The sequence below is a fragment of the Acartia tonsa genome, chromosome 1, assembly GCF_053477335.1.
Source record: "Acartia tonsa isolate MP-2025a chromosome 1, ASM5347733v1, whole genome shotgun sequence".
NCBI lineage: Eukaryota > Metazoa > Arthropoda > Copepoda > Calanoida > Acartiidae > Acartia > Acartia tonsa.
In genome coordinates this window covers 58,906,870-58,923,410 of record NC_137260.1, presented here as the reverse complement: position 1 = coordinate 58,923,410, position 16,541 = coordinate 58,906,870, and the positions used below count along the sequence as shown (strand labels likewise).

The window sequence follows — 16,541 nt, the reverse complement described above, 5'->3', positions numbered from 1 at the left end:
ATCTTGAAAATTATATAAAGATTTAAATTACAAATATAATTTACTAAAAGTATTCTATTTAATTTTTACAGAATTTATTAATGTACTTATCACAGATGTAAAAATATATAAATGTATCAAAATTTTAAAAGTCCAAATTGCGAGTCAAAAACAGAGATTCTACGGAAATAATCACAAAAGTTTGGCACAAAAATAAATATTTTTAAGAAGATTTGGATTTCAAATAATATCTAGGTAATTTTCTAAATTGTTTAACTTATTTCATGATTATTACTTTATGAGCCACTGAGGCATGCGTCCAGATGTGTATTAATACTTTTGCTTGGGACAAGTTTGGTACAAGCAGGACATGCAAACTCCTCGTTGGAATACTGGTGTTGGTCAGACAGGGCAGCCATCATATCCATATCGTCCTGAATAATCATTTTATTAACTATCTATAAAGAAGCTCCGCTGCTATGCCGAGAGAGAGGGGACAATGCTGTTTATTACACTAGTCCCCCAAATTTTTATGATAACGTTTTCTTATTCGTTGGCTAAACTACTTTAAGGACTTCAGTGAATTTTGATTGGTTGAATGATTCATTAACTTAAGTGTTCAAACGTTTCAACAATTAATTTTAATATAGAGAAGGGGTAACTTTGTTTATCATCATTGGGGATGTACGTTAATTTATCGACCATAGTCGTATCCCTTTAGATCCCAGGCTACTATGAGCAATATTAAATTATCAAATATTTTAACAAATCAATGTTATAAAAATGTTAAAATTAACTGAATTTTAGCAAACCTGATTTAATGAGTCATTAATATCAATATGTCTCTTCTTGATCAGTGGTTCATTGTCATCATTTGCATCTTTTTTCATCACAAATGGCTCGTCATCACTTTCAAATTCGTCCCCAGAGGACTCGATACTTATAACGTTACTGGTAGTAGTGTTTGAGTTGGAAGAATTTTCTTTTCTTTTGGTAGATTTTTTGCCTAAAATATTTGAATATTTATCTATTCCACAGAGGAAGACATTACATGGGACTATAAATACTAGTCCCCAAAGTTTTAAATACCTACTGATACTTTCTCTAAATCGTTGGCTTGAAAACTTTGGGGACTTTTGTTAAATCTAAATAGGTTGTAAAACTAGTTGTTTAATCTACAGGGTTGGCACAATTCGGGTTTACAGTGTTTACAGGCATTTTGATAAAAAATAAGAAGTTTATTACGAAAAAGTAGTGATTTAGGTCCTTTTTGGAGGCGAAAATAGCATTTTTTTTCAAGGTGGACTTTTGTTAAGGATTTTTGTTGACTTTTATTGGTGGTTATAACCGGTCAAAACTATGAAGTTTTAACTGCCCTGGACTTTTCCTGCCAACCCAGAGCTGGAAAATTCACCGCTGTGATTGGCTGAAATTCTGCGCGGGTGATTTAGCGCACCATTGAAATGATTTAAAGATCCAGCTCTGGTAATCTACAAAACTTTTGTTTGATATGTAGTTTTCGATTACTTATATAATACCTAGGTAAAGTTACTAATTGTAAAAAGTTAATATTTAAATTGATAGAAATAAAATTATACCTTTCTTATGTTCTGGTGAATTAAGAAAATCATTAATGGAAGACTCGGCATCATCTAGGGCTTGAGACAGTAAATCATTATCAGAATCATTAAACTGGTCATCTAGGCCATCCACATCTATAACTTTATCACAATTAGCAGATTTATTTGGTGAATTGTTTGTTTTAGTATTGTCTTTTCTAGGACTGTTAGAATCAGCTGATGATGTCAAACAAATATCTAAATGTTCATTTATTTTTGAAATATCGATAAGCTTGCTACAAACAGGACAATTGCTTTTTTCAACATTTGTATCCTTTGTGGTATTTTCAACTATTGGAACTTTTGACTTGGTGACTTTATCATGTTTATCACTGTTAATTTGAATACTACTTTGACTAGAACTAGAAAAATTAGTGGATGCCCACTTTAATCTTGCTCTTTCTCTGGCGGACAACGTATCATTTTGGGTTGACCCCCCGCCTAGACTGACACCTTGACTGCTGCCAGCAATGGTTGGTATGGTGGCTGGCATCACCATAGGCATGTTGCTGGCAGGATCACGGGATTTATCACCAGGTCTGCCGATAAATGAACCCCCACTATTACCAGAAGGTTTTGTAGGAGAACTTGAACCTTAAATTACAGGGTTATAAGTTTGAAAATTGTAATTAGTTTTAGAACCGATTTTACCTACAAATGTACTAAAATAAGCAAAAAAAATAGAATAATACTAATAGCAGAAAGAACAAACGAACTGTGTATCTTTAAACACACTGGTCATCTTATTCCTTCCTTTGACTTTTATTTGATTTTTAAGAATGTCTCTTAAAATGCACAAATACCTGAACCACTAAAACTAGTTCCACCAAAACCAAAAATATTTCCGCGTCCCCCGCCCTTGCCTTTTACAGGACTCGAACCTCCAACTTTTCCTAAAACATGAACCGTGATTCATCAAACAGCTGCGAAGCTTTACGGTTTGATGATGTTTCAAGAAATCACTTATAAAGGAGTAAAGTAATTCAGTAAACTGTAGGTAAAATAGTTGCAATTTTTAAACGCGAAGCTTTTCTATAATTATGGTCGGTCCGTCTTTCCGTCCGCGACAGATAGCTTTTTTTAGGATTAATTATGTTTTTTTTTTATTCGAGTTGGTAAAATAATGGGTTTCAAAGTAAGAGTTAACACCCCTTGAACCACCTTCCTCCCCTCTTGGACGTATATTATTGCTGCGCTATCTTTAAAATATTATTGTTACTAACCTGAGCTACTAAAGCTAGTGCCTCCAAATCCAAAAATATTTCCTCTCCCACCACCTTTCCCCTTGACAGGACTCGAACCTCCAGTCTTGTTCACTTTATTTGTATTCAACATATTTCCAGATGTGTCATCCCGTTTTCTTTTAGCAGGACTTGTTTTTCCATGCCATTTGTTGGTGCCGGGTATTGCAGTTGGCGGTTTTCCTTTCCCGGATTTTGTCATGGTCCCCTGATTTGGATCTGATTTTCCCTTGTTGGTATTATTGTTTTGTGAGCTGCTGCCGCTTCCGGATTGGATAAAAGATCTGATGTCCTTGGACCCGGATGGCTTCACTTGATCCTAAAATGGATATAAAATATGTGGATATATAATATATATGGACGGGGGGAAATTTGTCGTCAATTTAGGTTGTTAATATGGACCTCATTTATTGGTCAGTTCGATGATACAGTAAGAGTAGATAGCAATGTGGTAAAGTGGATGGATAAGGGGGAGTTATTGTTATTTTAGCCAGTTGGGAGTAGCACTTTAATTGAGTACATGAAAATCTGGTACAACATCCAAGTAAAGGAGTGTGGGGGGGGGGGGGATTTTTAGCCACTTTTGCGTAAAAGGTGTGCAAAAGGTATTACTGTAAGACTATGCCTAGGTTATTTGGGATAAAAGTTTACTTTTGGGTAGTAGTATCTAATCATAAATGTTCCTACTGCTGCTTTGTCAGGTGCGCGCCATAAATAAGTAGCAAGAATGTCTTGGTCCACCTCATTACAATGCACAAATAATTAGCACTGCCAGACAAAGGTCATGCAATCAAATAGTTGGTTGTCTGAAGGGCACCTGACCATATTTATATTAAATCATGCACATTATTAATCAAGATACACCAAAATAAGAACTTAGTGGTTTATCCCATCTTTTACATATCCTAGGCAATTTTAAGTGAGAGAGAGAGAGGGGGGCAATGGGCTGTTTATTACACTAGTCCCAAAAGTCCTCTATTAACGATTTCTTATTCTTTGGCTTAACAACTTTGGGGACAACAGTGAATTTTTATTGGTTGGTAATTAAGGCGAGTGTTCAAACGTTTCAACCACTAATTTTGTGTATCATCATTGGGGATGTACATCAATTTATCAGCAACTGTCTTGTCCCTTTAGAGCCCTGGGCTATATAACTTACCTTCTTATTCTCCTTTCCCTTTTTCTTTCCATAGCCTTCAGGCTCTTTGATTTTATTGAAAGTTCCGCCACACGAATTTTCATGTTCTTTCCACCATCTGTCGCTAGGGCCTGGGGCACGGTTCATTGACCGCTTCACTATACCAAAGAACGGCGGTCTTCTAAAATGTTTACCACTTAGGCTTTGAAAGCTTTATTATATACAGAAAAATACAAATAGTATTCAAAATAGTGCTCATGCGATTATCTACAAGTATAAGTTTGATTTTAGTTATAATAATAGCATCTTGTTATAGATTTCTGTTGAAGGATATATTTACATTATAAAAACTTGATAGTAGATATTGTTGGCTACATAACACTTACAGGAAACATGCCCAAATGATAAAAGCTGTCTGTTACTTACGGACAGATGGAGGGCGTAATGGCCAACCCTAATTATGGAAGAGCTTCGCTACTAGAAAAAATATCTTACTTTGTACAGGATCCACTGCATCTCCACCAATGTTGTTTGTACAAAGCTACTTCATCGTGGAAGGTGTGATAAACAGAAATATTAGCGCCTAGATTGTAAAAGTATTATTTTGTCGTTTTCCAGGAACAAGGGACCAGGATTCTGACAAACAATACAAGTGAAAATTTTCCCACGACCCACTTCCTTCCCTTCCTACCCCTAGTGTGAATGCATTTGCCTATCAACAGGCGCAACTCATTACCATGCACAGTTAGGACGTCTCAGCCAAAGGTCTTGCAATCATAGGGTTGGTTGTCTGTTGGACAATAGTTGTTATGGTAAAGGGGAAATTGCTCTGAATTCTCTAGATGATCACTTAAAAATCGAATGAGAATTCCACCCTGAAGGTAAAATAATAATTTATTACCTGTAGCTTTATTAATCCTATACATATGTTTATGAAACTCTGGTCCATGACCGTCATGGTTATCATTGTTGTCAGTGACAAACAGGTACGCGTGGATCATCTCGTGTAGCAGGGTCTCAACTAGATCCTTGCGAGGACGTAGTTTTAACAGTGGTATGGATATACCTGAAAAATAAACTCTATAATCCTTAAGTAACAGGATGTCTGTCTAACTGTCTGTATCCGAAAGGCTCCTTAGGGCGTAGACGCTAGTGTAAAATACCAGTTACCAAAGGCAGAATATGAAATATAATTTTTTTAGAATCTTGTAATTATTATTTCTAAAATCTTATTTTTTAGTCGCCATAAAACTTTTAAATTATTTAGTGCGAATATTTTTGATATAGTAAGCCAAAACAAGTTTTGTTATACAAATTGCAAATGCTTACCTATAGTACAAAATCTTTCTCTGGGAAAATATCTGCAAATACCGGCGCACTGTGTCATGCGGGGAGACCATCGAACTTCACAACTAAATATTAATAGATAGATAGATAGATAAATAGATAGATAGATAGATAGATAGATAGATACATACATACATATGTAACATCCATAACTTGCTTCCTACGACTTTCTTCAATAAGCATTTGTATAACAAACAAATATGTATTAGCCTTTAGAGAAATAAGAATAAAAGCAGTGTTGCGGAGCCGGAGCAGCCATATTTTGCTGGAGCCGGAGTCGTAATTTTCATTAAAAAACGGCTCCGGACTAGATAAACAAAGAGATTTTAAATAAATTATAATTTGGTAACTCTGTTTTGTCATGTGCAAATGCCCCTTTTAAGCTTTTCAAGTCTATTTTTATCAAAAATTGAACTTTTATAACCATCAAAAGTTAAAAATAGACGTGGGAACAAAAAAATATGTCGAGTTTTTCTTGATTTTAGGTCGGAGCCGCCATAATCACAGGCGGCTCCGCGGAGCCGGAGCCGCACCAAAATCAAACGGCTCCGCAACGCTGAAAATAATGAAGTTCGGAAAAGTAAATTAACAACTTTTTTAATTTAAAAATTAGGGATGGGAATCTGTCGAATTTTTGGGCCGGATTCGGATTCCGGATTCTGAAGGAATCCGTCAAAAAAAGTGACGGATTCTTGCGGATTCCGAATTCTTATTTTTTGGCGGATTCCGGATTCGGATTCCGGATTCTAGCAGTATTTTAAAAGGCCGTCCGTCACAGAGGGATAGCTTTTTTCGTTAATTTATCACTATGTTACTTGGTTGAAGCCTTGATTTGTTTAAAGTGTTGACTTCCAGCATAACTAAAACATTTACATCACAGTAGTAATTATTAAAATTTGTTATGTAGAAATTTTTTTTTGATCTTTGCCTTCAAACAGAGGGAGTTGTAAGAAAAAACCCGGTAATTTTAGCCTACCAATTTAGAATCCGGAATCCGCTATAAAAAACGGATTCCGGATCCGGATTCGGATTCCAAAATTGGCCGAAAATTGGGCGGATTCCGGATTCGGATTCCGGATCCGGATTCCCATCACTATTAAAAATAAAATGATATAAACCTAACAAAAAAATTATCATTCCAATATTTTCAATAATATGATCCTAAAGAAATTTTCATTTTTGGTTTACACTATTTAATAGGCTTTGCTTCGAAAGGAAAAGGTAGAATCATAGATAGAATACAGGGTTTCGGATCCGCATTGATTTTTTGCGGATCCGGATCCGGATCCTCCAAATTGGGTCAGTGCGGATCCGGATCCGGATCCTTGAAAATAAAAATAAAATCTCCAAATTTTTCAAAAATATTTATTCTTTAATTCGAAGTCAAAATTACTTTTAATTTTCAAGTCTGACCCTAAACCTTAAAGATTGGCTCTCATCAAGAGAATGTCTGAGATTTTATATAAATTTAGGTAGATTTTTCCACTTTTTCCGCATTTTTTTGAGTCCGAGGATCCGGATCCGCATTTTTTTGCGGATCCGGATCCTTGGACCCAAAAATATGCGGATCCTTGTGGATCCGGATCCGGATCCAGATCCGGATCCGAAACCCTGATAGAATAGAAAACAAATTAAATGATTAGAGAAAACTAAGGGAAAAAATAAAAACCTTTTTCAAAAAAAACCGAAAAAATAACCGAAATTCCCCCCCCCCCCCCCTTACCCTATTACCAGGAAATCTGAAAAAATAGCCTAAACCATCAGTCTTCCTTATAGCACAAACTAAATAGACTTACCTTAGTAATTTACCCCAGAAGAAAGTTTGATTAAATTCTATGAACAAGGCGTGCAGATCTGGGGTGGGGTCTATAGTTTCCCATTCATCTGATACAACACTCAGTTTTCCAGCCTTTTTCTCAGGACTCCTAAACAAAGCACGCACAGGTATGAGACAAAATACGATAAATCCAGGAATCTAAAGGGATAAGACAACAGCCGATAAATTGATATACATTCCCAATGATGAAACCTTTAACCATCTCGTAATCAATGTGTAAATGGCACTTAGAATTCGAATTTTGATCTGAAATTTTGCCTGAGTAATCCTGGCCTTGGTAGGTCTATTTTCCCTAAATCGAACAAAAAGTTGAAAAGTAACGGCTAACAGCTGGCGGCTCAGCCGTTTAGCCATTTTTTTGCTATTTTTAGGTCCAGCCGTAACCTGCCCCCCCCCCTTAACTCCTTCTGTACATTAAAATTAGTGAAAGAAACGTTTAAACACTCAAGTTATTGAATCAACCAATCAAAATTCACTAAAATCCCCAAAGTTGTTTAGGCAACGAATAAGAAAACGTTACTAAAACTTTGGGGAATAGTGTAGTAAACAGCCCATTGTCTTATCTCTCTTAGATAAATATGTCTTTTCTTAAATTTTGATGCATGATTTTCATAACTATTAAGGGGATAAAGAGGAAGCACTAAAAATCATGGAATAAACAAACAGACAAAGTGAGCTATAAAAGAGAAGTTTAGTTGTCATGTCAGAAAAAAAATCATGAAACTTTTTAAACCAAGGTTTAGATCTATTGAAACATAACCGACAGACAGACAAAATATACGAATATGTCATAGGAATCTTCACTGAAAGTTTCACATGTCTTCAATAGTCGAGAAAATCACATTTTCCACATAGCGTTACGGACTGATGGACAGACGACGTGAATTATAGAGTAGCTTCGCACCTAAAAAGTATAATTATATGAACTCGAAGAAACCCACGATACCTATATTCTTCAGGAAGAAAAGATACAATCTCCGAATTGGCCTCCTGATCAAATTGATCCTGGAGCAACCTGGCGAGTGCCAGGTCAGATTCCGACATTTTCACCTGAAAATTTATTTAGATATAATGATTATTTAAAAACTCTCTAAAACAATATCTACAATGCAAACAAAAACATACAATAAAATGGTTTCTAAGCAGCAGTGTGTGAGTAATTATAATAATTCACACTTTCATTTTCTCCTTTGGTTTCCCTGATTTTCTTATTTTGTTTCTTCAGGTGTAAGTTTCTGAATGGCTGACTTTCTATTTGGTTGCTCTTCTGGATATCCTTCAGCTTTGCCAGTCAAGGCATGTTTAGCAGCTCTGCCTAATCTTGTCCACACCAAGGGGTGTTCATCATCTAAATATTTGATTATCGGTGGTTGCCCTCATAGTGTCTAGTCGAGCATAGAAAACCCTCCCCCTACATTAAATTAAAGGGGGTGGTAGGTTGTGCTAGTATTCCGTAAAGGTGTGAGTTTAAGACTTAAAAACAGTAGTAGAACACTAAATATTTTTGTCTATAGTTTTTTCAATAATGAATACACATATTTAGTGAATATTATCGTTCTACTGCTGTTTTTAAGCCTTAAAACTCACACCTTTACGGAATTTTAGCACAACCTACCTCCCCCTTGAAACAAGGTGGGTGTTGTATTTTTTCTTTTTCTTGTTTATTACTTTAGGTCAAGTTAGGTTAAGTTATATTGGGTACTGTGTAGACCTGCAGGGTTAGTTCCCCATCATGGGTTAAAAGAAATAAAGCAAATTTGAAAAGAAAGTTAGATAAAACAAACTTTAAACAGATAAGATTCTATATTTTACAAATAAGCTTTTCCAGAAATTAATGAAATTATCTCTTACCAACCCAGCCGAATGCATACTGGCAGTATATCCAGGCGCCCTGGGTTCCAACCAACAGAGCAGTCATTCCCCACATCATACGACTTTTCAAAGCAGTCTTCAGCAAAGACATTATCTTAAATCTGAAATTATACATATTTAATTTGGGTTTAAAGTAAAAATAAATCAAATAATGATCTAAAGTAAAATATGTTAGGTACATGCTTAAAAAACACAAAATGCTAAAACATTCAAAAAAAATTTATAAGCTGGTAGATTTTTATATACAAGAAATGTTTTCGAATATTAATTTTTAACAGTAACATTTATAAACTTTAAACACAATATCTTTTCTCAAATGCCCTATTTCTTCTATTGAATGATAATTTCAAAACTTATTTATGACCCACTTAATTTAATAAATATCTTTATGGCTTTTTTCAGACTTATTCCAGTCCTACCTAATACAAAATTTATACAGGGATTTTAATACAAATCCGTTTAGAAAATTGAACCAAAATATCCCAAATCATTCATCCAGAATTACAATTTAATTTGCATATAATTCCAAACTTAAATATAAATATGTATGGGGTTTCAATATCTGATTCTACTTAATATTGTTGACAACATGCTCATCCGCGACATGTAGCCAGGCCAGGTCTTTGTTGGTGAAGGTTTCAGGACACATGGAGCACTGGTGCTTTCTCTCCTGGGTTGGACGAAATTGTAGCAGTACATTCACAATGTCTAAATATAATATATTATAATGGATATAATATATGTGGATATTATTACAGGGAAAATTTTATCATTAATTAGAGTTGTTGCTTTAGTTCTCATTTTTTGGTCAGTAGAAGGGAAGGTAATGTGGTAAAAGGGGCGGATGGGGGGGTATTGTTACATTAGCCATCTGGAAGGACCATTTCATCAGAGTATGCGAAAATATGGTGCTAAATCCAGGTAATTTTATATCGATTAATGTTATAGATTGATTACTATCTCGAGGAGTGATTGATAAAATAAAATGCTATAATTTTTAAAAATTTCCAAAGGCTCCTTTATTTAAACAACCATTTAATTGGTAACATTTTTTTTTATATAAATCTTGGTTCTTGGTGAGTCATTACCTCTACTCTTGCAAGGTATAATATCGAAAACTGACAAAACATATAGTAGAACATCAAACGTCTTTAGTAATGACGAAAATGAGACCGAAATTAAAACACCATCTCCCCAGCAAAGCACATAGGCTACGGTCGTTGTTTAAATAAAAAAAGTTTACTTTAGTTTTGAGAAATTATAACACACTGAACAAACCATTACTTTTACGTGATTGAAAAACACTCTTATTGTAAGGATACTTTTCAACGTTGCTTTTGTTTTAATGTAAGCTTCCAATTATGAGACACAAGAGGGGGGGGGGGGGGGGGGGGTGGAGTTTGTAATCGTATTTTTGCACTTTCCTTCTGTGAGGCTAGTGTTTTAGGGGGTGTTTAATACCCCCCCCCCCCCACACATTTTTGTTTTGTTTTCAATATCATTAATAAAATATAAACTTACTTGCTATTCTTTGATTTTGTTTCAAAGTTTCATATTTTTCAATTTGTTCTTTGCTCATAATGGTATTTAGGTCAATTCTTGTACTTGGCACGTTGATTGTTTCAACTAGTGATCAATATGTACACTTTTATAAAGGGATGAATTTTTATAGAAGATTACCTAGTGTATATAAGAATATCTGTCGGTTAATTTGAATCTAAAGATCACGAAAACTTGTATATTATATAAACAACCCCTTTGGGGGACTATGCACGAACAAATGCGAGTGATATTTAGCCACTTCCAGCAGTAATCTTAAACATTTTTGGTGAATTCACTATATATTTGTGTCAAATATGGTTATATCAACGAAAAAAAGGAAATATAAGAACTTTTTTTTCCAAATAGTATCAAATGTTTTGTTGGGTTCAAAGTGTATTAAAATATCACAACAAAAATATGCTTGAATGCTGTAAAAGGCATAAGTACATTTATAACACTATTTAAAGATTACAAATTATCATCCCATTTGCTTAATATATGACATATGCCATAAAAGTTTGCTTTTGTGTTTAATCATTTGATGATTTATAATCATGATGCTTTATAAAACTCTTTTATCGTTCATTTAACTGAATTTATCAGAAAGTTTGTATAATTCGCCAAAAAAATGTCTAACATCGCTTCTGGAAGGTGATTAATTTCACTTGGTCTTAGTACCCTTTAATTATAAAAAAAACAGCTCAAATTAAATTGTACACATTCCTGTTAATCTATCTTTAGTTTTTGTAATTCCTTGACTCTTTGATCCTTCCACTGATCCACCAAGAGACGCTGGTCTTTTTTGTATCCTTCTTATTTGTTCTGTAATGTTTAGGGAAGATTTAACCTTAGTAGGCTTGCTAGATGTGCCTAGTTGAGCCACTTGTTTCAGACTAAATGATGTTTTCTTAACAGTCCTTTCTCGGACATTATCCTTCTCTATGTTTACATTTTCGTCATTTTCTTTTTCTACGTTTCTGGAGGCATTTGAGGTTTTTTCTTGCTGCGACTGTTTTGGCTCTTGAGATTTCCTCCCAGACTTTCTCAAAATTAGAGGTCTCACAGTTCTCTTTGGTGTTATCTTATTAGAGCTTCTTTTAGCTCGCTTTTCATTATTTGGTGGAGTTACTTCAACCTCTTTTTCTTTTTCTGGAGAATCTTCCATCTGAAGATTTAATGCATTATCATTATCATTATTAATCTCTTGGGCAAGGGCAGCGGAATATGCTTCCATGTTTCTTTTGGGTAATGATTTACTCCGTCTTCCCATTGGTTTTCTTGGTTGTCTCTTAGATGGAGTCACTTTTACTGACTTCTCGGGGGTTGGATCGGTTGGTTCTTGTAGAGTGCCAGGACTTGACTTTCTTTGTCTTTTTGTCCTGCTTGCTGTCTCAGGGTTATTGATACCAGACAAAGAATCTGATGTTTTGTTTTCTTTAGATTTGTTTCTTTGTCTTGTTGCTTTACCCTTAACTGTAATAATTAAAAAATGTTATACAAGCATTCAAATCAACGAACAATAAAAAACACAATTATTTATAATAAAATGCTTTTTAAATATTGCAGCTTTTCTGCATCAACAGATCTATAGTATAGATGTATAATATACAACAGATAACTCCCCCCCCCCCCCCCTACTCCCTATCCAATGACCTTTTTCGCCTGCTAATTGTTTTCTGCTAATTAGCTGTGTTAATATTTCTGACACCATTGGTTGATTTTCCAACGCCCAATTGAGAATGGACACAAGGTCATTGGAAAAAGAAATACAGCTAGTTATTTACCCCTCCCCCCCCCCCCTCCCTCTAGAGTTTTACTCTAATTCTGCATCAATGGTAAGTCCGTCCGTGTATTATCATTGGTATTATTATGCATGTAAAAGTGTCTATAGATTTTCTACAGGCTTTATTACCTATTGTTAAATTTTTTAGATTGTCTAGGTAGTTATCATTGCTGAGCTCCATAAGAACATATTTCAATTTCTTTACATAATGAGAGGGAAAAAATGATACCTGGACTGAGACGAATATTTTGTTCTTGTTCAACAATATCCTGTGAAATATTATCCACATCAAGTCTTGTCAGTCTTACAAATGGCTGGAAAGGAGATTCTCTTTCATATTCATCCATTTCAAGGGCAGAATTTGATCTTTTAATACCTCTCTCAATACTAAAACAGAAAATATTAAAATAAAAGGAAAATTATAGTCACAAAATAAGCAGTAAATCTTGTTGGAAATGAATAAGTTCCAAATATCTTGACTTCCTATATCTTAAATCAAATGCAAAACCTACAAAATAGTTTTTTCCACTATGTTAGGAGGGGTAGACTTTTTTTGGTAAAGTTCTCCTAAATTGACGGACGATTGGTCGTACAGATCTAACCTATTTTTAAAGTAAATTTAAATCTTACTCAATATTCAAGCAATCCAGAGGAATTTCAACCATATTTCTCTCCTTTTCAACATTTTCAGACGACACTTGGGCAGCCGCAGCAACTTCTTCATCAATTTCATCATCAGCATTAAGATTTGAAGAATCATTAAGCACAGCATCCGTAGATTCATGAGCGGATAAGGTTTCTTCTGAAGTATTCCCTGAATTTGTTCTTCCTGACCTAGATCTCTGTTGGTTAACCTGGCATGACTCATTCCTGCACTGTACAGGCCCCCCACCAGGAATGGCCAAGTAGTCGTGATCATTATGGCAACATTTAGCATTCAGACAAGAATCGGTATTAGAATCTTCTTCCAAAGTTTCTTTGTTCTTATTGCCTGCTTCTTCTTCTGTTGGTTCAGTCACGTCTTTCGCACTATTATCATTTTCTGTTTCATTTTCTTGCGTCTTGCCCTCTTTTTCCTAATCAAAAAGGTAATTTATAATTTGAAAAGGGGGAGTTAAACGAAATGCATTTAAACTTGCGTTTAGTGAGCTGAATATTCTTTCCTGTTCAATGATAAAAAAAAAAATTGGGAATACCTATATTAGAAAGAATTTCGATTTTTTACCATGTGGTTTAAAAAATATCAAGACTTGAAAACTGTCTTCTTTTGATATATAAAATTTATACCTATAGCTCAGCTGGCATTTTTGCACAAAAAACAGCATAACAACTAATCAAGTGTTTTACTTGAAATTATGCTTGAAATCATTTTTCTGAAATGCACATGATGCAACTAAGCTATCCCTTTAAACTTTTCACTGGAAAATGTTTACCAACGTACCTTTTGATTATTATCTTGAGCCACCGATTTTTCAACTTGTTTAGGAGGTACTTCAATATCTTTTACCCCGACATCATCATCCTTTTCTTTGGTAGGTGATTGTGTTGGAGTGTAGTCATTGACGAGACCCTTAATTTCCAGCTGCTTGGCAGCTAATATAAAATTATTGAGGCGAGCTTCTTCTATTATAACCTAAAATAGATACATGTAAATGTTTTTTATCCCTTTCTTAAGCGAAAAAGTTAATTAATAATCCCTTCTAATCAATTTTGTAAAAGTACAGAATAGTCGCATTCTATTAGTTTGTTATATTCATAATAAATAAAGTTAAGAAAAATTTAGACCATAACTTGTATGTCAGATGAAATAAGAACATTAGGTTTATTCAGGGAAAAGGAAATGATATTCTGACAAACAATTCTAAAGGAAAATTTCCCCACAACCCCCTTCCCCTTTTCCATACCTTCTTAACCAACCCTCTTCAGTCATGAAAAAACAAGATTCTTACTTACAAAGGTTTCGTGATTTTTTGTAGAATTGATTGTTAGAATAGCTAGGCCTGGGTTTATTATAGTTTCACCAAATGAGATTTGTGTATAAGTGAGTTAAATTCACTAATAAAACTTTTATTAACCCTCAAAAGCTTGCTTAAAAAAGGCTAAAAGCACTAGGAACAATTTTTTTGAAAAGGCATAAAAAGTAGGTTTACTAGGTAGGTATTAAAATAATTTCTTACCTCTCCTGTATACATAAAATCTAGGAAAGAGATGAGGTCATCATATCTGATTCCAAACAGATAAATATATTTCTTGGTGTTCATAGGCTCATTGTCCAAAATCTTGCGGAAAAACTCGCTGCCCGACGCCAGAATAAACCTGCAAAAGTATTAAATGTTATAGGTACATTTCATGAAAAATATTGAATCATTTTACTCATTTTAAAAGTTGATTCCTACGTAATTTATGACAGATTTGCCTTAAAAATAGCCAAAAAACGGCTGAGCCGTTACTTTTTCAACTTTTTGTTTGATTTAGGAAAATTAGAACTACCAAGGATTACTGATGCAAAATTTCAGATCAAAATTTGAATTCTAAGTGCCATTTATACATTGATTACGAGATGGTTGCATACCCCCCCCCCCCCCCTAAGAAGATTAATAAGAATGCTGGCTATGAAGTCAAATAGATCTATATTTCTGTGATGTTATCATGATGTCTATCAATGATATCAGATCATTTCACCTGTGAGTTTCTATTTGTTTATTCTCAGCAGCCAGAATAACATCTGTAAACCTGTTTCTGAACACCTCAGCAGACTGAAATATTAGTAACATTTATAAATTGCTTTTAACACCAAAGAATACCTATACTAAAAAACTATTTGTCAATAATAATAACAATCACCTTTTAGACAAATGTGTTATGCATTGAGATCGTAATCCGAATACGAAACTCCTAGAATCCGCAGATTAATCCGCTTTATTTTGGCGAATTTTTGTAAGCATCCGAATAAAAACTTGGTGGATTGCTATCCCTAGTTATCCATCCCAAAGTTCTGCAAAACAAGCTAGAACTAGGAAAGGAGATATGGCACATGAAGAAAATAATTTTTCTACAACTTTTTGTTAAGTCTAAAATCCATTGCCTTTCAAATATTCTATTCTTAATACCTAGCAATTTTAATAATATAACAAATGGTTTAGACCAGATGATTTTCTTCATTCATATCCGTTAAAAATCTACCTGCTACGCCATAATTTGTTTTATACCTGGCGTAAATTGGAAGAAAAATTATTCCATGACACTTTGACCGCTTGGCGCTCTGCTGCACCTGATCCATTATTATCCATTTTTATTCAATTCTCTAGAGATCTGAATAATGATAATCTGAAATATTATGCAATAATGTAATGAATCTATTAAATCATAATTTGATTAGGTTAAATGAAAAGTAGAAGATACATTTAAACATACAGGGTGCGGCACATAAATCCGGACATTTTTTAAACGGCCATAGCGTCAAAACTACTTGACCAATCAGGACGTTTGACCCCACTATAGAAAGCTTAGGTAATGACCTTTTAGCACAAAAAAATCTTTGGACGAAGATGGACGTGTACACCGAGCTGGCCGCGCATATGTTCAACAAGGCAGATTCCAAATGCGCCGGTGGTTTAATGCGCAAAATCACAAAACGTAGAGTTCGACAGGGAAGGAGTTGGAATCTTGACCCCAAATTTTGTGAGTGTCTTAGGCTTATTGAGACACACATTTTGCCGTGTTTAAATCAATTTTAGCTTAATACTAGCCGAAATGAGGTCGATTTTTCAAGATTTTGAGCTTTAAGAAATCACAAACAATAGGGCCCGACAGGGAAGGAGTTGGAAATTTGACCCAAATTTTTTTTGTGTGTCTTAAGCTCATTGAGACACGCATTTTGAGTACTTAAAGTCCACTGTAGCTAAATCCTAGCCCAAATGAGAGCAAAAACATGGATTTTGTCAATTTGGCGGTTACTCATGTTCCTAAGGAAATGTGGCCTCCAAGCAGCCCGATCTTAATTCAATGGACTTTTGGGCCTGGGGCTACTTTTGAAGCATACACCAATAGACGTGCCCATACCACAAAGACCTCCCTCATTGCCACTATCAATGAGAACTACGCCAGCTTGGACAGGTACATTTTGACCTGAACCTGCCGGCGGTTGAGGAGGCCGGTAGAGGCGGTGATTGAGGCTGGCGGC

The 16,541-nt window shown here is 34.8% G+C and overlaps 2 protein-coding genes and 1 long non-coding RNA gene across 5 annotated transcripts; all 3 read right to left on the bottom strand.

The window, feature by feature from the left end:
- Nucleotides 1-245: 245 nt before the first annotated feature.
- Nucleotides 246-8,213, bottom strand: mh (DNA-dependent metalloprotease SPRTN). 3 transcript variants are annotated; one of them, XM_080167633.1, is made up of 11 exons: nucleotides 8,108-8,213; nucleotides 7,121-7,249; nucleotides 5,307-5,389; nucleotides 4,879-5,043; nucleotides 4,473-4,560; nucleotides 3,999-4,158; nucleotides 2,822-3,158; nucleotides 2,402-2,491; nucleotides 1,578-2,192; nucleotides 792-985; nucleotides 246-413 (listed from the first exon to the last, which is right to left on the bottom strand). In XM_080167633.1, the coding sequence occupies exons 1-11, from the start codon at nucleotides 8,203-8,205 to the stop codon at nucleotides 276-278; spliced, it is 2,097 nt and encodes a 698-aa protein (XP_080023759.1). In that variant the 5' UTR covers nucleotides 8,206-8,213; the 3' UTR covers nucleotides 246-275. The 3 variants fall into 3 exon arrangements, with proteins under 3 accessions (XP_080023759.1, XP_080023769.1, XP_080023779.1); XM_080167643.1 differs by having other exon boundaries at nucleotides 2,408-2,491; XM_080167653.1 differs by lacking the exon at nucleotides 2,402-2,491.
- LOC145324937 (uncharacterized) lies at nucleotides 8,212-9,136 on the bottom strand. Its single transcript, XR_013881360.1, has 2 exons — nucleotides 9,013-9,136; nucleotides 8,212-8,509 (listed from the first exon to the last, which is right to left on the bottom strand). It is a non-coding gene; the product is annotated as an uncharacterized LOC145324937 (long non-coding RNA).
- On the bottom strand, nucleotides 9,134-15,688 carry LOC145324910 (uncharacterized). The gene is made up of 9 exons (XM_080167665.1): nucleotides 15,568-15,688; nucleotides 15,041-15,114; nucleotides 14,536-14,674; nucleotides 13,800-13,991; nucleotides 12,989-13,434; nucleotides 12,588-12,745; nucleotides 11,301-12,048; nucleotides 10,555-10,661; nucleotides 9,134-9,741 (listed from the first exon to the last, which is right to left on the bottom strand). Exons 1-9 carry the CDS (start codon nucleotides 15,646-15,648, stop codon nucleotides 9,602-9,604), a joined length of 2,085 nt encoding a protein of 694 aa, XP_080023791.1. The 5' UTR covers nucleotides 15,649-15,688; the 3' UTR covers nucleotides 9,134-9,601.
- Between the last annotated feature and the right edge of the window lie 853 nt (nucleotides 15,689-16,541).

Excerpts from the sequence above, each read along its gene's own strand:
- mh (XM_080167633.1), bottom strand. The coding sequence starts at position 8,205 with ATGTCGGAATCTGACCTGGCACTCGCCAGGTTGCTCCAGGATCAATTT. Across the intron at positions 7,250-8,107 it reads TTTCTTCCTGAAGAATATAG|GAGTCCTGAGAAAAAGGCTG; the intron begins GTATCGTGGGTT and ends TGCTTTGTTTAG. Across the intron at positions 986-1,577 it reads TTCACCAGAACATAAGAAAG|GCAAAAAATCTACCAAAAGA; the intron begins GTATAATTTTAT and ends CAAATATTTTAG.
- LOC145324910 (XM_080167665.1), bottom strand. The coding sequence starts at position 15,648 with ATGGATAATAATGGATCAGGTGCAGCAGAGCGCCAAGCGGTCAAAGTG. Across the intron at positions 13,992-14,535 it reads ATTTTATGTATACAGGAGAG|GTTATAATAGAAGAAGCTCG; the intron begins GTAAGAAATTAT and ends TATCTATTTTAG. Across the intron at positions 10,662-11,300 it reads AAAACTAAAGATAGATTAAC|AGTTGAAACAATCAACGTGC; the intron begins AGGAATGTGTAC and ends ATATTGATCACT.